The 18357-nt window shown below is 37.4% G+C and overlaps 1 protein-coding gene across 1 annotated transcript; it reads left to right on the top strand.

Moving 5' to 3' along the window:
- Positions 1–584: 584 nt before the first annotated feature.
- Positions 585–18188, top strand: LOC127842248 (uncharacterized). The gene is made up of 6 exons (XM_052371670.1): positions 585–694; positions 3873–3971; positions 4873–5041; positions 5339–6221; positions 12127–12392; positions 15504–18188. Exons 2-6 carry the CDS (start codon positions 3882–3884, stop codon positions 16430–16432), a joined length of 2337 nt encoding a protein of 778 aa, XP_052227630.1. The 5' UTR covers positions 585–694; positions 3873–3881; the 3' UTR covers positions 16433–18188.
- Positions 18189–18357: the final 169 nt, after the last annotated feature.

The following is an 18357-nucleotide window of genomic DNA, read 5'->3' as shown; positions in this document are numbered from 1 at the left end:
CGATTTAAAAACCTGAAATTATAAAGCGTTGCAGCGCGAAACGATTGAATAATTTGGAGAGTTCTGTTGATGTCGTTATATTTTTTACACTTCGAGGATTGCTTATATAAAGTATTAAATACATCACATTCTCCATGAGCACGGATGGCCGAGTTGTCTTAGCGTTAGACGTTTACTCCAGGGGTCAGTGGTTTGTGCCCATTTGAGGGTTACTTGTTTCTTTCTTTAATTTTATTCTTGTTTTACCGGAGCTTTTTAGATCCTATGTTTACATTTATCAATATAAAGCATTTAATGATACACTTCAATACATGCCAGAATCTGTGATAAAGGTCCCTAACATGTATACGTGGTATGTGGTGTATCGTAAATATGAGAGATGTTTGTGTGTGTGTAAATTGTATACATCGCATGCAAAGATGATAAATAGGCATTTGAAGATGAAGATGAATAATTCAATAAATGCCAAAATATTTTAACTTGGCAAAATGACCCGTGTTAGAGTCCGCATGCCTAAGTAACAAGGTGTCGAAATAGTCGAAATAATACAATGTTTAGTTTAATGTAACCTTTATTATTTCCCTTGACACATCTTATTCCTTCAACGAATTGAAAAATGGCGTATTCTTATATTAATTGAAGATTCGTAAACAAAATTTGCAAGTTATCGCTACTGTTCCTTTCAAGTGCAAGGGTAAATGATTGTATTCTGTTATATTAACTTGATTTAAATTGAATGTGCGTGACTTTATCCCAAGATAGTCATAGCGCTGCCAAGCGAATGTTAGCAACTTTCCCATTCCTTCAAAATTGTTATTCGGATTGCAATTCATTTACCATCATGTGTTGATCTGATAAGGACTGTAGTCAATAATTTAGAAAATCGTGTATTAATCTAACAATGACAGGATCGGGTGCTCACCATAAATTTTGTATTTGAAGGCTCAAAAGAGCAATCCTTGATACTTATTGTTCTTGATAGTCCATATACACAGCCTCCAAGGGCCTTTGATAATTTTTTCTATGGCAGCTCTGGGAGTCCATAGGCTACCCATCATAAACACTATCCCAGTTCTGTGCACAGATTCCGTGCGCATCACATAAACAGATGTCATTCCTCAGGGGGTTTTCAGCACTGTCTGTGCCTCCGTAAAACGGAGGCATTCTCAAAGCAAACGGACCCGTTCCCAAACCGAAATTTTAACAAAAATTCCGAATTTTCAAAAAAAATATTTAAAGAAGTTTCTTATGACTTATGATTATTAGACTCTATATCTCAATTTTATTTTTTAAACAACATACAAAATTATTTATATAACCATAATTTATAAGATTTGTATCCAAAATGGCCAGGAAAACCCCTGTGGTGTCAATATTTGTTGATAAAAAAATCCCAATTTTGGTCCTTTTCGTCGATACAAATTTCCCAAATTTGCCACTTTTATCGATTAAAAAATCCCAATTTGACCAGACTCCTTTTCCCAAAATGGCTGGAAAACCCCATGTTCTTTACCCATTAAGGAAGCGATAAATAAACTTCAAAAAGTAACATTAAATTTACCCGAATGGCAGCCTACAAACATTATCCTTTGCATGCAAACTTAAACACACGACGATGTTTCAACACACTATTCTTGCTGACATTTTCATTTTAAAATTTGGAACAGTGTAAATATTTGATATCTGTTCGACATCGTTTTTGACTTCAAATATGACAATGTGCAAAAGATTAGTGTACTGCAACCTAACCGATAGCAACACTTTAAGTCTGCAACATTGCGACAGTTTTCCAATATGGCAGAGGGAGCTTACAAAAGAATAACAAAGAAAATGAAAAGCAATTATTTCTTGCTTTAATGGTACCTCGTTGCATGAGATTGTGCTTTAGATCACAGTGGTGTAGTGGATGAGGTGTCCGCCTAGCAATCGGAAGTTCGTGGGTTCGCTCCCTACTTGGGGAGCATTCTCATTATCTCCTCCATAGACACCAAGTACTAGTTCTTCGCAGGAAACAGACTCGACAGTGTCCATATCTGCCTATAATAGACCCACCTGTAATAGTCAGCAATTGACTGTAGGAAGTACGAAGTAGAAGTAGACAGGTAAACGTTGATAAGTTTTTGCAGTATCAGTGTTCCTTTGCCCTTGATCAAATTTTGCTGGGCTATTACTCTTAGAAACAACCACTATAAAGAAATTGATAAAGATCAAAGTTTATTTGTTTAAATACTTTCTCATATCGATAGTATAATCCTGACTCAAACGATTTCCCAATACATCCGTTTCAACCCGGCTCTATTACTGCATACTTTCTACTTTACCAATTTCTATTAATTACCTAATAATCCTGTTTATTCAATTTTGATAGCAAATTCTGGTAAATATTGACATTCAAAGTGCTCAAGAATTTCATAAACACAAACATTGCTAACTTGCTATGTTTCTAAAGTATCAAATACATTTCTGCATAAGTGACTACATTAAATATTCCCACTGAACATGTGTAAATCACCTGACGTAATATGTGCATGTTTATACAACAATCAATACACTCACGCTTTCCATGCAAATGACACGACATTGTACATCCTGCATAACTTTTGCGCCCCTTTTATTGAGACAAAGGATCAACAGGAAATAATTTAGCACTAGAATTGTTTACATCGCATTGGATTAAAAATGCGATGACATTAACATTCTGGATTGGGTTTCGGATTCTAAATTGAATTATGTTCATTTGAGATTTCAACATTAACATTAGCTTTTTGTTTTGATAGTATAATGCATGAAATGCATAATTTCCGCAACAATTTCAGCCGGTTGCCATCATCAGTCTTCTAATTAACTGCCCAAGATTTCTGTGGCAATTACATGTACGTCATGAGTCGCCTGTATGATTAAACTGCTGGTATTGCATGCCTACGAGTGTTGTCGCTCATAAAGTGTGTGCTCTTATGGTCAATATTGATTATCCAATACAACGAAGCTCCGCCTTTAGTTGGTTGGGTAAAGTGATACATGTAATTGACATAGGATTGTAAATCAGGTTTCAAAATTTTTGGTGTAGTCAATATCACTGCTCTTTAGAATGGCTAATTGCAGTAACTGAAAAATACAATGATCAGAAAAGTTCAGGCCCGCAGACACTGATTTCAAAATTGAAGTGCCCCAGCTAGGGACAGTTAGAAGGCCTGTTGAAAGCACTGCACACGCTTCTCACTCCTGTTCAATTTCGAGTCCCAGAAGCATTTGAGTTTAGTTCGTGGTCACTGACACCATGCAGGACAATTTTTTGCCCAATAAGAAAAGTACCAGTAGCAGCACAATTGGGAAAAAAGCGCAAAAAAAATTAAATTGGAAAAATTCATGCCATGAAGTCTTCAGATTGGAAAATTAGTGTATTTTATTTGTTGCCAAAATACTTTAACTTTGATAAATAAGTGTTGTCAAGTTGTTAATGTTATATTTTCTGCATAGGGAAATAAACTTAATGTTGCATTTAATAAAAAAAATTAAAAAAAAAATTGAAACCTACCATTGGCATTTTATTGGACATCAATTAGGAATTTTTTTTGTCCATTCATGGGAAAGTGCCGTTTTTCCGGTACTTTATTAAGAAGAAAAAAATTGGTGGGGTCTCCCGCTGGTTCTCCAGCTTTACCCAACAACACCAGACCACACCAAAAATAAAGTAAAACAACTAGAAATAGATGGAAATTAGATGCTTTTATGCAAAATTTGTCCCAATTTTCATGTGTCTAGTATGTTAATTAGGTACAAGAGCTGGGACACACTCCAGGTCCAACGTAATGCAGCCTTAGGCGCAGATGGACCTCATAAACTTGTAAATACACACACTTGTCTGTTTACAGGTCTCTAGGATGTCACTGCACGACATGGGAGACGAGTTCAGTGCGGATCAGTTCAACATGGCTCTCAAGGTCGTACTCAAGGTCGAGATACAGTCATTGGTGAGTGACCCACCAATGAAATAAATTTGATATTGAAAGAACGAGGAGAAACTTGTTTTACCCTTATTTTCATGTCAGTCCATTAACAAGCAATACCAGGGAGCAGAATAAACGGGGTTTTCAGGGATTTACACACAGGTTCACGTTGCTTCAAGCATAATCGTGCAGTATACATGGAGTTGTAGAACAAAACACATGCTTATTAAATGAAGTAATGCTGGTGTATTTCACATTGCCATAAGCAGCTTAAAAATCTGTCTTTTATGCTCTAGTTGAAATTGTTAAGAAAAATTGTTTGTAAAAGTTATTTGGAAAAAAAGCAGCACTGATGTGATTACCCAAAACAGTCACGTGATCCTGCACCCTGAATACCTTTAAAGCCGCCTACAGCACATTTTAATTCCAGCAAAGGTAAATAATTTCTTCACATCCATTTTAAATCCAATTAATCTCATGCAGAAAAATGTCTGAAACTTTATTTTGGCATAATCATATTCATAGTATCCCAAAAACAAAGATGAGGGATAATTTATTGCTGTCGGTTTGGTGGCAGGACAGTTAGTCTGCAAACATGTATATGGAGCCAACTTATTCACCATTTCTCAAGCAATAAAATTGAAACTACAAATATGTTATCACAATAAAGTGTAAATGAGCAAGACACTTTTCTTCCTCAGTGATAAACTTATTTCTAAGTAGTTTTTCTCTTACATATAGCTGGCAAAGCGGTGAGAGGCTATTAATGCATGGTTGAAAATTGTAGTCCAAGATAAAAAAGATTAGCCTGTGAGTCTATGCACAGGCATTAAGCCCTGTTTCCATAGGGCAATACTCATTAAATGTTTTAAGTAAGTGGCTGGTTATTAATTCTCAAACATGTCGATCTGTGACCCTATTTCAGCTGGATCGTCTATCGCAGACAGGCGAGGAGACAGTGCTACTGTTTGCCAGTGCGGACGATCAATGTACTGACCACCTGGCCTCATCCAGAGCCAAGAGCTTCGTGGATACTTCCGACATTGGGGCCATCAAGGACAAGTTTCTGAACTACCTCATGACAGGTTTCCTAGGTTTGTTTCATTATTTAGTCAAGGGCAACAATATGATACACATAAAATGTGTGCAAATTTTTCAAGATTGTTTATAGATTATGAATCATTACTCATTACTTTGATTTGTTATGGCTTCTGTAACTATAATACATGTATTTTAGAACAAAATTATGTATATTTTAGTAGTTAATATGCACATTTGAATGCCTTGATAAATGGTTGCGCTGAGCGCATTTTTTTTCAAGATTTGAAATCTGACTTCAGCCAGTATTGTTATTACAAATTTTTCCTCATTTGTAAACCTCATCTTTTCAGGAACAAAACACAATATTCCTTGTCGACCAACGCCACAACAGAATGCGGTTCAAATACACCCACCAGTCACTATGGGAACACAAAAGAATGCAGGCTCTGTAAATATGCAGATACCAGCGGGAAACATGAACATGCAGTTGAGTTGCCAGTCTGGAAAACGACCTCTAGACCTAGTCTGTTCTCAGTCTGAGGCAGACGCGAAGAAACGAAAATTAGACAATGTTAATGTGCAAGTGCAAATGAACTCTCAGACAAAGATTTTAAACCAGAGCAGCCAAGCCAGTGTAGCTATCAAACCCCAGCCCCAAACTGCAACAGTATCTGCCGCCACTACGCCTCAAAAGCAGCAGGTGTCAACAGCGACTGCGACCCCTAAGTTGACCCCTGCATCTCAGGCAGATACTAAACTGAAGACAACCAAGGTCATGACCTCTGGGGGGTTCACAGAAGAGCGTCTGTCTGACGCGGAGTTTAAAAAGTTCCTCCAGCAGTACAAGCCAGAAATCCCAGACAGCGTTGAGGATGACGACACAGTTTCCGGTTCCCATGTCCAGCAGCCGGGGACCGGAGTAGCAGGGCAACAGCCACAGCGTAACTTTGGAAACGTAGCAATTCCAGTTTCAAAATCTGGTGCCACGTTGGATCTCAAACAGGCAGGGCCCAGATCACCACAGCCTGTTCAAAATGTTGGCCAGTCAGTAAAAAAGGAGGCTGTGAAAGATACTTCTAACAGTGTGCAAAATGTAAAGACTTTTCCAAGGAAAATTTCAGACGCTTGTTCTAGTTCTGGGCATGTCCAGGCTAAAATGTCGCATGATGATAGCAGTGCAATGAAAACACCTACTAAAAATGAGCTTGCTGGCACCAACAAAATTGTTTCCAAGTAAGTTGGACATACCTGAGGCACATATGGGTACATGTTATACGGAATGAGGGATTCTGTTACAAAGTCTTAAATAATTCCCCTGATTTTTTATGCCCCCGGTAGGGTGGCATACAGCAGTTGAACTGTCCGTCAGTCAGTATGTCAGTCAGTCTGTCCGCCCGTTCGAAAAAAAACTTTAACATAGGCCATAACTTTCACTATTGAAGATAGCAACTTGATACAAATGTATTTGGCATGCATGTGTATCTCATGGAGCTGAACATTTTGAGTGGTGAAAGGGGAAGGTCAAGGTCATCCTTCAAGGTCAAATGTCAAATATATGGCGCCTGTCCGTCTGAAAACTTTAACATTGGCCATAACTTTTTCAATATTGAAGATAGCAACTTGATATTTGGCATGCATGTGTATCTCATGAAGCTGCACATTTTGAGTGGTGGAAGTTCAAGGTCAAGGTCATCCTTCAAGGTCAGGTTAATTTTTTTTTTTTTAATCAAAGCAGCGTTCTCATGAAGCTGCACATTTTGAGTGGTGGAAGTTCAAGGTCAAGGTCATCCTTCAAGGTCAAGGTCATCCTTCAAGGTCAAAGGTAAAAAAAAAATTATATATTTTTTTTTCAAAGCGGCGTTCTCATGAAGCTGCACATTTTCAGTGGTGGAAGTTCAGGGTCAAGGTCATCCTTCAAGGTCAAAGGTAAAAAAATAATATAAAAAAATAGAAAATTTCAAAGCGGCGCAATAGGGGGCATTGTAATTCTGACGAATACATCTCTTGTTTTTCATATTTATGTTTATATTTATGCCCCTTAGAAGAAGAGGGGGTATATTGTTTTGCACATGTCGGTCAGTCGGTCGGTCCGTCCAACAGATGGTTTCCTGATGATAAATCAAGAACGCTTAGGCCTAGGATCATTAAACTTCAAAGGTACATTGCTCATGACTGGCAGATGACGCCTATTGATTTTCAGGTCACTAGGTCAAAGGTCAAGGTCACAGTGACTCGAAATAGTAAAATGGTTTCCGGATGATAACTCAAGAATGCTTAGGCCTAGGATCATGAAACTTCATAGGTACATTGATCATGACTGGCATATGACCCCTATCGATTTTCAGGTCACTAGGTCAAAAGTCAAGGTCACAGTGACTCGAAATAGTAAAATGGTTTCCAGATGATAACTCAAGAATGCTCACGCCTAGGATCATGAAACTTCATAGGTACTAGGGCTGTAACGATACATTCCAATTACTCGAATATGGCTTTGGACGAATTGTATTCGTTTTTCGCCACCTCCGGAACCGAATATTTGACGAATACAAACAACGTAGTTTTGAGTTTGAAAGTTTATGTTTAATCATCTTATCTTACCTTACTAATGAAGGTTCATACAATAAACCCCTATATTTAAATGTTTTTCCCCTTATTCTGGCGTTTTTCATCATGTCTACCCCACCTCTATGTTACGCAGTGAGATTATCAACAAAAATGGCGTTTGAATATTTACGACATTGAATTTAAAAATCTTTCGATGGTTGTTGATTGCAGTGTTTTTTTTCCTACTTTGGACGCGTCTGGTAAACGGACCCGTTCCCAATGACTTACGGAGCTTTTCCCAAAATGAACCGGGCCCGTCCCAATTTCCGAAAAAAAACAAAAAATCCCAATCAAAATAGAGTAAACAATCCCCGAAAACGCCATCGGCTTATATGGCCTTTTTTAATGAGAAAAGCGAAATTCATTTCGCCCTCATTTTAAAGTAAATCCACAAACAATACCTGTAAAGCAACCTCCCATTTAAATTCCAGCAAACACAATGTATTTCCTCACACTGGATTAAAATACATATGAGTAATCCAATCATGTCAAATCTCCGATAGTTTTCACACATTGCATCCTCTATGGAGCAAATGTATTAATGCTTTATCTGACAGTACTGCATGTTGCCGGTAATGTAGTGTTGATCAATGCCTTTTGGCAATTTGCCACCTGCTGAGAGTGTTACAAGTTTACAGTTTTAACTACTAGAAATCGGCCCCAACATCAAAGACCTTTGATGTCTACCGACAGCATTGCCTGCTTGCAGACTATTTTGAGTGATCGGTTTAATTGATGTCATTTGGGAACACTGTGGTGATTGCCAAAGTTTTTTTTTTAAGATGTGTTTTGTTGTTTCTACTGGAATTTGATAATAGGATAATAATAATGTTTTATTTAGAAGACAAAATTAACATTTAATGTATAATACCAAAAATACCCCCCCCCCCTCCAAAAAAAATTATATTTTTATTGTAGGTTGGATGGGTAGTGTATGTAAATACAATTTATATTAAGCACTTTCATGCACAATGAATGCCGTAAAAGGGTTGTTTATTGTGTTGTTTTCTTCATACTTGATTGTTGATTTTATTTACAATAAAGATAATTGAATTAGCAGGATTCATAATCATCAATGCACATTTTGTATTCAGCAATTTGAAATGGTAAAATAATGCAACTAATAACAACGCAATCTGTGTTCCGATAGCATGTTGTTGTTTGTGCGTGACTGTGGATAAAAGTTTATGATGCTTCCCTGTGTCATTTAAAGCTGACAAAAGTTAAATAAAGTAAATAAAATACCATATTTCAATTGGGAAGATTTTGCGACTCGTTTTTTCCCAATTTGGTGATTTCACGATCACGACGCGAAAAATTTCCAATGGCATGGGTACCAGACCCGTTCCCAATTGGGTGAAAAAAATCACTGTTTAATGTTTATCTAGGTAAATACAGGTGATTTGATGCTCAAACATACACACAAAGGATTAGCAGATGGAATTTCTTTTTTGTTTATCTTTACGACAATCATTGTGCAACTTTTCAACTAAAAAAATGTGAATGGGAACTGTCACTTATGTGTCAACAGTTGACTCTTAATTGTTCTACTCAAGGATTTAATTGGCACTAGTCATGTTTTCTCAAAAGTTTCAAAACTGTGTTTAAAGTTTAAGCAGTGCTAGTCAGTGTTTTGTTATTTCACAGTGTTATATTTCATATTTTCGGTATGCAATGATAATCAATTAATCAAATTGACAGATACTCATAGTTTCATACATGTACTATATAATGTCATGTCAAGTTGTCTGTATTACTTTTGTTAATTTAAATTCATATTCGCGAATAAATATTCGTATTCGCCACCCTGTATTCGTGATACGTATCGTATTTGTCACCTAGTGTATTCGTTACAGCCCTAATAGGTACATTGATCATGACTGGCAGATGACCCCTATTGATTTTCAGGTCACTAGGTCAAAGGTCAAGGTCACAGTGACTCGAAACAGTAAAATGGTTTCCGGATGATAACTCAAGAATGCTCACGCCTAGGATCATGTAACTTCATAGGTACATTGATCATGACTGGCAGATGACCCCTATTGATTTTCAGGTCACTAGGTCAAAGGTCAAGGTCACAGTGACTCGAAACAGTAAAATGGTTTCCGGATGATAACTCAAGAATGCTTACGCAAAGGATCATGAAACTTCATAGGTACATTGATCATGACTGGCAGATTACCCTATTGATTCTCAGAACACTAGGTCAAAGGTCAAGGTCACAGTGACTCGAAACAGTAAAATGGTTTTCTGATGATAAATCAAGAAGAATTAGGCCTAGTTTAAGACATATTTATGCCCCCTTCGAAGAAGAGGGGGTATTTTGTTTTGCACATGTCGGTCTGTCGGTGCGTCCACCAAATGGTTTCCGGATGATAACTCAAGAACGCTTAGGCCTAGGATCATGAAACTTCATAGGTACATTGATCATGACTGGCAGATGACCCCTAGTGATTTTCAGGTCACTAGGTCAAAGGGCAAGGTCACAGTGACTCGAAGCAGTAAAATGGTTTCCGGATGATTACTCAAGAAGTCTTAAGCCTAGGATCATGAAACTATATAGGTACATTGATCATGACTGGCAGATGACCCCTATTGATTTTCAGGTCACTAGGTCAAAGGTCAAGGTCACAGTGAATCAAAACAGTAAAATGGTTTCCGGATGATTACTCAAGAACGCTTACGCCTAGGATCATAAAACTATATAGAAACATTGATCATGACTGGCAGATGACCCCTATTGATTTTCAGGTCACTAGGTCAAAGGTCAAGGTCACAGTGACTCGAAACAGTAAAATGTTTTTCGGATGATAACTCAAGAACGCTTACGCCTAGGATCATGAAACTTCATAGGTACATTGATCATGACTGGCAGATGACCCCTATTGATTTTCAGGTCACTAGGTCAAAGGTAAAGGTTACCATGACTCGAAACAGTATAATGGTTTCCAGATGATAACTCAAGAATGCTTACGCCTAGGATCATGAAACTTCATAGGGACATTGATCATGGCTGGCAGATGACCCCTATTGATTTTCAGGTCACTAGGTCAAATGTTAAGGTCACAGTGACTAGAAATAGTAAAATGGTTTCGAATGATAATTCAAGAATGCTTACGCCTAGGATCTTGAAGCTTCATAGGTACATTGATCATGACTGGCAGATGACCCCTTTTGATTTTCACTAGGTCAAAATTCAAGTTCACAGTGACTCGAAGCAGTAAAATGGTTTCCGGATGATAACTCAAGAACGCTTAAGCCTGGGATCAGGAAAGTTCATAGGGACATTGGTCATGACCGACAGATGACCTCTATTGATTTTCAGGACTCTAGGTCTAAGTTCAAGGTCACAGTGACCTGAAGCCACTACAACTGACAGCCCATTTAGGGGGCATGCGTGTTTTACAAACAGCCCTTGTTTGATTAGGTTTGATTTAGAAATGATTTGTAGTTAAACATGTTTTTCATGTATGTTGTGTCCTTCAAAAGGTTTCAATGCATTTCAAAAAGTAGAAGTTCTAATAAAAAAAGTACATGTATGACTTTAATTTTTCTAAAAGCTATTTTGTTTTAAACAAATACTGCAAAATCATATATGTCGTCATGAAATTGTGTGTTGTTTTTGTTTTAAATGATTATTTTTTGATGCATACATTTGTGGATTTCGGAATCTGTTAAAAAAAGTAATTTGCCTCGGTTAGTTGTTGTTATGAATGTGTGTGTAGCATATCTTGTGGAGAAGTAAATATTGAAGGTGGCTGCTATCTATCACATGCAAATTAACTAGTGCATAGTTCTGACAAAACACATAAATTTTAGTTTATATGTGTTAATTTGTCCACTCTTTAAATCAGCTGTTGAGCCCACATCATAATTTGTTGTCTGCAATCTGCAGGGAGTTGGCTGGTAAAAATATAACATCCATAAAAACATAATACCTACATTAGGCATAAAGGATGTTTACGATGAGAGATAATTCTTACGTATCTACACATGTACATAGAAGAATTTAACCTTATTAATGCAGCTTTACTAATTAGCGTTCTACAGGAAATGTCAGCTAAATACACAGTCTTATTCATTCTTTGTAATGAATTGCAGGGCTTTATTTCCTTCTTTAGCAAGGGCCTTATCTTGGCCCCTTCCCTCAAGAGAAAGGCCCTTTACTCAAAGAGAATTTCCTTAAAATGATGAAATGTTTCCCAATAACCAAGCTTACTTTGCGGAATAATTTCCAACTTCTCTTTTTTTTAATCTTTTTTTTACGCCAAAATGGAAGGCCATGCCCTTTCCCTAAATCAAGAAAAAAAGCCCGGAATTGTTGATTATGAAAGAAATTTATTTACTTTATTTAATTCAGAGACATCCCACTCTATAGAATACAAAGTATATGGGAACTATAAGATTACTTATAACCAAACAATTTATGCAAAAAATAATTTTCTAGATACAATATGTGAAACTTAAAGTCATTTGTTGAGTTCGAGAATGATTGAGTTATGGTTTAGCTGCAAATATTTTTTTATATTAATAGGATACCCTTGGACGATATAGAAAACATAGACACTGAGACGCTAGTAAAATTGGCAAAAGCCAAGTCCCTTGAAAATATGTCAGAAGCTGACAGACAAATACAGGAAAAACTTGGTCAGCTGTCATCTAAACTATCTTGGGTGGTGGAGTATCCAAAGAACTCGAAAGATGGCGCCAGTGCTTCCAAACAGTCGCCGGGCAGCTCTGGCAGGATGTCAATGATCGCAGCTAATATGAGCCTCAACAAGGAAGCTTCTATGATGACAGGTATTAATAATAAAAGTTCCACAAATTACTGAGTATAGACACCATATGTTAATAATGATCAGACATTTTCTAATGAGTTTTATGTAAGAATGTAACCATTCTTTTTGATGTGCTCAATACAATTTTTACAGAAATCATTGAAGGTACAATAATTTCTGTTTGAATACGGTAGGTTATCCTTTTCCGACTTTGACCTGAGAGCACTGGCCTTCAAAATTAATTAACTTATGTCATCAGTCAGCATGTTTTTCCTTCTTTATAAAGTACATGAAAACGCCACTTTCCCAAGAAGGAAAAAACTACAAATTTACCAATGTCAAAAAAAAATCCCAATTGAAGGTCTAAAAAGAATTTTTTTTAATAAATAAAATGCAACATTTATAGTTTCCCTATGCAGCTCTATGGCTTGAACCAAAGTAAATATAATGTTGACAACTTGACAACATATTGTTATCAATTTTAAAGTAGGGGGGAGCAAAAAATCATAATCATCAATTTCCCTATATGAGGACTTAAAGGCGCGAATTTTCCCAATATCAGTGTTTTTCGCGCACAATATTCGCAATTTGGCTGGTACAGGTACTTTTCCCAATGGGGCAAAAAAAAATCGCTGTCATTATATAGAGGTATTTGTTTGATTTCTGTCGTTATATTATATCAAGGTACTTTTTAGCTCACCTGATTGCTCAGGTGATCTTTTGTGACCGGTCTTTGTCAGTCGTATGTCCGTCCGTCCGTTTGTCTGTCCGTTAACGTTTGCTCATAAACACTCTAGAGGCCACATTTCTTGTCCCATCTTCATGAAACATGGTCAGAAGCTTTGTCCACATGAAATCTTGGCCGAGTTCGAAACTGGGTTTTGCCGGGTCAAAAACTAGGTCACTAGGTCAAAAAAACAAACACCTTGTAAACACTGTAGAAGTCACATTTCATGCCCAATCTTCATGTAACTTTGTCAAAATGTTTGTCTTAATGATATCTTGGTTGAGATCAAAAGTGGTTCCGATCCGTTGAAAAACATGGCCGCCAGTGGGCGGGGCAGTTTTCCTTATTTGGCTATAGAGAAACCTTGTAAACACTCTAGAAGTCACAATTTTTGCCCAATCATCATGAAAGTTGGTCAAAACATTGGTTCAATTGATGTCTCGGACGAGTTCGAAAATGGTCGAGATCGGTGAAAAAACATGGCTGCCAGTGGGCGGGGCATTTTTCTCTATATGTATATTGTGGCAGTTTTCCTTATTTGGCTATAGAGAAACCTTGTAAACACTCTAGAAGTCACAATTTTTGCCCAATCATCATGAAAGTTGGTCAAAAGATTGGTTTTATTGATATCTCAGATGAGTTTGAAAATGATCGGGATCGGTGAAAAAACTTGGCCGCCAGTGGGCGGGGCATTTTTCTCTATATGTACAGTATATAGTGAAAACATGTGAACACAGTAGAAGTCTCATTTTTGGCCCAATTTTCATAAAATTTGCTCAAAAAATTTGTTTCCTTGATATGAGAGTTAAGTTCAAAAATGGTTCCAGTCAGTTGAATAACATGGCTGCTGGGAGGGCGGCAGTTTTCTCATTATGCCCCCCCCCCCCCCTTTCGAAGAAGAGGGGGTATATTGTTTTGCTCATGTCGGTCTGTACGTCCACCAGATGGTTTCCGGATGATAACTCAAGAGTGCTTATGCCAAGGATCATGAAACTTCATAGGTACATTGATCATGACTCGCAGATGAACCCTATTGATTTTCAGGTCACTGGGTCAAAGGTCAAGGTCACGATACCCGAAATAGTAAAATGGTTTTTGGATGATAACTCAAGAACGCTTATGCCTAGGATCATGAAACTTCAAAGATACATTGATCATGACTTGCAGATGACTCCTATTGATTTTCAGGTCACTAGGTCAAAGGTCAAGGTCACGGTGACCCAAAGCAGTAAAATGGTTTCCCGATGATAACTCAAGAAAGCTTATGCCTAGGATCATGAAACTTCATAGGTACATTGATCATAACTCGTAAATGACCCCTATTGATTTCAGGTCACTAGGTCAAAGGTCAAGGTCACGGTGACCTGAAATAGTAAAATGGTTTCCAGATGATAACTCAAGAACGCTTATGCCTAGGATCATGAAACTTCAAAGGTACAATGATCATGACTCGCAGATGACCCCTATTGATTTTCAGGTCACTAGCTCAAAGGTAAAGGTCACAGTGACCTGAAATACACTTCAACACCGTTATTTCGAACAACGATAATCCGAAGTCGCCGTTATTTCGAAGTATTTTTCTGGTCCTGATTTTGATTCTTGTTTGTTTAATGTAAAATTTCATTGTTAATCCAAACTTCGTTAAACCGAAGAAATCGTTAATTCGAAGTGATTCTGTCGGTCCCAACACTATAATTCGCACCTAATTATCAATCTTTAATCCGAAGTCAAAACTGCAAAATACTGAGCGTAATTTCACAGCTTTGTCATGGCGCGTCAAAAGCCGATAATTACACCTTTTTCGTCTGCCGGAACGCCGTTGTTCAGAGAGACATCATGTATTATTAAAGAAAGGTTAATTCATTTCCGAAAATGTATGCATATGAATGTATGTCTGATAATTTGTGCTATTCGTTTTATTTTATATTTGTTCTGTAATTAGAAAGAAAAAAAAACGAGAAAAAGAATCGTTTTATTCCCCCGTTTGTTACGAGTAGAAATATATTGCTATCTGACTAGTTTACGTTTTTAAGTAAGCATGTAACCGAACCATGCGAATTCCACAAAGCTTTATTTTTAAGGAATCAAAGAAGTCTTCTGTCAAATGTTTATTTCGAATTATCGTTAATCCAAAGTTTTTTTTAACGGTCCCGACGACTTCGAAATAACGGTGTTGAAGTGTAGTAAAAATGGTTTCTGGATAACTCAAGAACGCTTATGCCTAGGATCATGAAACTTCATAGGTACATTGATCATGACTTGCAGATGAAATAATGATGAAACTTGACCAGGATGTTTGTCTGGACAATATCTAGGTCAAGTTTTACATTTGGTAAAGATTGAATAAACCAACTCCTCTCAGGTGAGCGAACAAGGGCCATCTTGGCCCTCTTGTTTTAATTCCAGCTGGAGGAGAGGTGAGTTTACCAGAAGAGTATAATGCCTTTGAAGATGAGGATGAAGAGGATGAGGAGGAATATGATGAGGATGAGGAATTCAATGAGGAGGGTCTGGATGAAGAAGACAGGGAAGCATTGAGGAAGATCCGAGAGGAACAAAAGAGACGTGGCTTGACTGCAATGAACATAGGGGGTAACATGAGGGGTCCTCACTTCAACATGAACGATCCTCGAATGGAGGGTTTTCATATAGAACAGGACCAGGACTACGAAGAGGGGGAGTATGAGTATGAGGAGTTTGGTGAGGGAGAGGAGGGGACTTTTGCTGAGGGGGAGGGGGGTCAGGGGCATTTTGCTCACGGTTATGTGGACTCGTCACCTCATAAAGATATGTTTCTCAGGATGGGATTGTCGATGGCAAAGTGTTTGATATGTAATAAAATTGTGCGGAACTCTGATATGAAACAGCACAATGAGATGCATGAACAAGAAATTGAGGAGGAAGAGGAGGGGGTGGGTGAGGGTGAATATGATGATGAGGAGGAGGAAGAGGAGGAAAATGGGGCGGGGAAGGGGGAGTTTGACAATCATGAAGCAGGGCATTACGACCCGGGACAAGGCAAGTATTCAGGGCAAGGGGATTATGAGGGGGAGGGGGATATGGAGGAAGGGGAAGAGAAGGGTGATTACCCTGAGATGGCTTACACAGAAGAAGGCATGGAACAGGAGTACTCAGATCATCCGGAACAGCCGGACAATCAGTTTACCGCGGAGCACGTGTTTACGGCTGAGAAATTGGACACGGACATTCTTGTGGCGGAGAAGATTAACTCTGTGAAAGAGAAAGAACCGAAAGTGGAGTGCACGATGTGTAGTAAGAAATTAGCAAATGCGCGGAATTTGAAAAAACACATGGAGAAAATACATGGTCAATAGCGCACATGTTTTCTGATCAAGAGTTGGTTACGCAAATATCTCTGGGCAGTACTGCATTAGAGTCTATAAGAAACAGTGTGCGTGGCGACAATTACATGGACAGTAGTGCACATGCACAGGATTAGTGTTGGTCATCAGAAAAGATGCATGATCAAAGGAAAGAGTTGGTGATACAAATAGACTTACAGTATCCAGAGTGCACAGGAAAGGTATTGTGATAAAGAGAAATGGAGAGATGTGCATATGCATACGAAAAGATGCAGTTCATGAAGAAATTTCTTGGAATCTTCGTGACTGGTAGGCGCGAGTGTGGTTTGCACAGATTTTGATTATGTCTTTACAGGTTCCATATACATGTTATCATAAATATGGCGGCATTAGTACTTTTCTGTACCTGGAGAAACATTACACGATGATCAGGGGAGGTATTTGGGTTCACCTTGTAGTGTATTGGTGGTCTTTAATCAGAGGAACTGATGAAAGTTTAAAAGACTTTGTGCATGCATTTTTTTTTTAATTTACTTTTAATTGTAAACAAAATAATGTTCATAGATTATACACGTCTTCAGTCTTTACAGTGCTGTATAAGAGCCAGACTCTTTTTAAAAAATAGTATAATTGTTACACATGGGGTGTGATTTTTGCTGCAGATTTCTAAGGATACATGTATGATTGATGCAGGGACCATTTCTGAGATTCTTGTCAATGTGTAGAAAAATGTGGATGAAGAGGAAGAGTACAATTGATTCTGCGCCATAGGTCATAAACAAACCGAAAAGTCCTATTTTAAACCTATTTAAAAACTTTCCAAGGATTATACCTGCAGCACTATTTGTGAAAAGAGGTTTATGGTGACCTTGTAATGCACAGCAAGCTGGCAAAACTCAGTGGATAGAGTTTGTCTCCCCTCATGCTACTCAATCACACCCTTGTTTCTCAGTTTTCTACACAATACAAAGTGCTAAACGTTTTATATACCTTGAAATGAATTTAAGCATGCTTGATGATTGGTTTTGTTTCTTTGAAAACTGGCAGCTATTGATCATGTTAAATTTAGATCAGTTTTTCATCATTTAAATATTATGTTATTGTTAACATAATATTATTTTCCCTCAAGTTTAATGTTTCTGTACAAAAATATGCATGAATTTTATGTCAGTCATAATTTTCCAGTACAAGTTTATTATCATTAATAATGATAATATTCATTAATTCAGAGGGCTGGAACAGTATTACCTATATATAAGCCGCACTCAAGCAAACCGGGCTTATTGCATGTGCAAAAAGTTTCGCGCCATATTAGCCTTTGCTTAGGCTCTGCACAGGATTACAGCGGACAACATATCAGCTTTTAAAAACAATTTCATATAAAGGAAGTCTCTGCTAAACGAAAATCAAGTCTAAGCTCAAAGTGTTGTCCCTGATTAGCCAGTGTGCACTTCATAGGCTTTTCAGAGACAATACTGTGTGAACATGCACTTAGCCTGTTTTTTCCAGAGGCTGATATATAAAAGTTAAAAAAACGCAATATTTTCTATTTTCTTCCTTTCTATATATCTTGTTAAATTGAGAAGTTGTTCTCATCAGTCCTTTCCACATTTTTTATGGTAAATTTCTTGTATTGTTTAATTTCATTATTCACTTCATTCTTTTGTACAAATTTGTAAAGCTTTCATATTCGTTGTATACATCTTGTACATATGCTATTGTCAATGAAACTTGTGCTGAATAATGTTATTAGATGGTAGAAAACTGATGTTGTTTTGTTGTTGTCAAATACTCTAAACAACACACCTAATGTTCCTGATTAAATTGTAAGATTTTTTTTATTATCTTGAATTTCTACTTGAAATTTCAGCTTTGATTACTTTGTGTTATTCATAGTTGCATTTATAGCAGAACTTTGAAAAAATACTATCGGATTT

This window comes from Dreissena polymorpha, chromosome 8 (assembly GCF_020536995.1).
Source record: "Dreissena polymorpha isolate Duluth1 chromosome 8, UMN_Dpol_1.0, whole genome shotgun sequence".
NCBI lineage: Eukaryota > Metazoa > Mollusca > Bivalvia > Myida > Dreissenidae > Dreissena > Dreissena polymorpha.
The sequence above is the reverse complement of the archived record's forward strand: the minus strand, read 5'-3'. Positions and strand labels throughout refer to the sequence as shown.

What these genes read in the sequence shown, in the direction of transcription:
- LOC127842248 (XM_052371670.1), top strand. Translation starts at nt 3,882, where the DNA reads ATGTCACTGCACGACATGGGAGACGAGTTCAGTGCGGATCAGTTCAAC. An exon ending in AGGTCGAGATACAGTCATTG is followed by an intron (nt 3,972 to 4,872) that starts GTGAGTGACCCA and finishes ACCCTATTTCAG; the next exon opens with CTGGATCGTCTATCGCAGAC. An exon ending in CCTCATGACAGGTTTCCTAG is followed by an intron (nt 5,042 to 5,338) that starts GTTTGTTTCATT and finishes TCATCTTTTCAG; the next exon opens with GAACAAAACACAATATTCCT.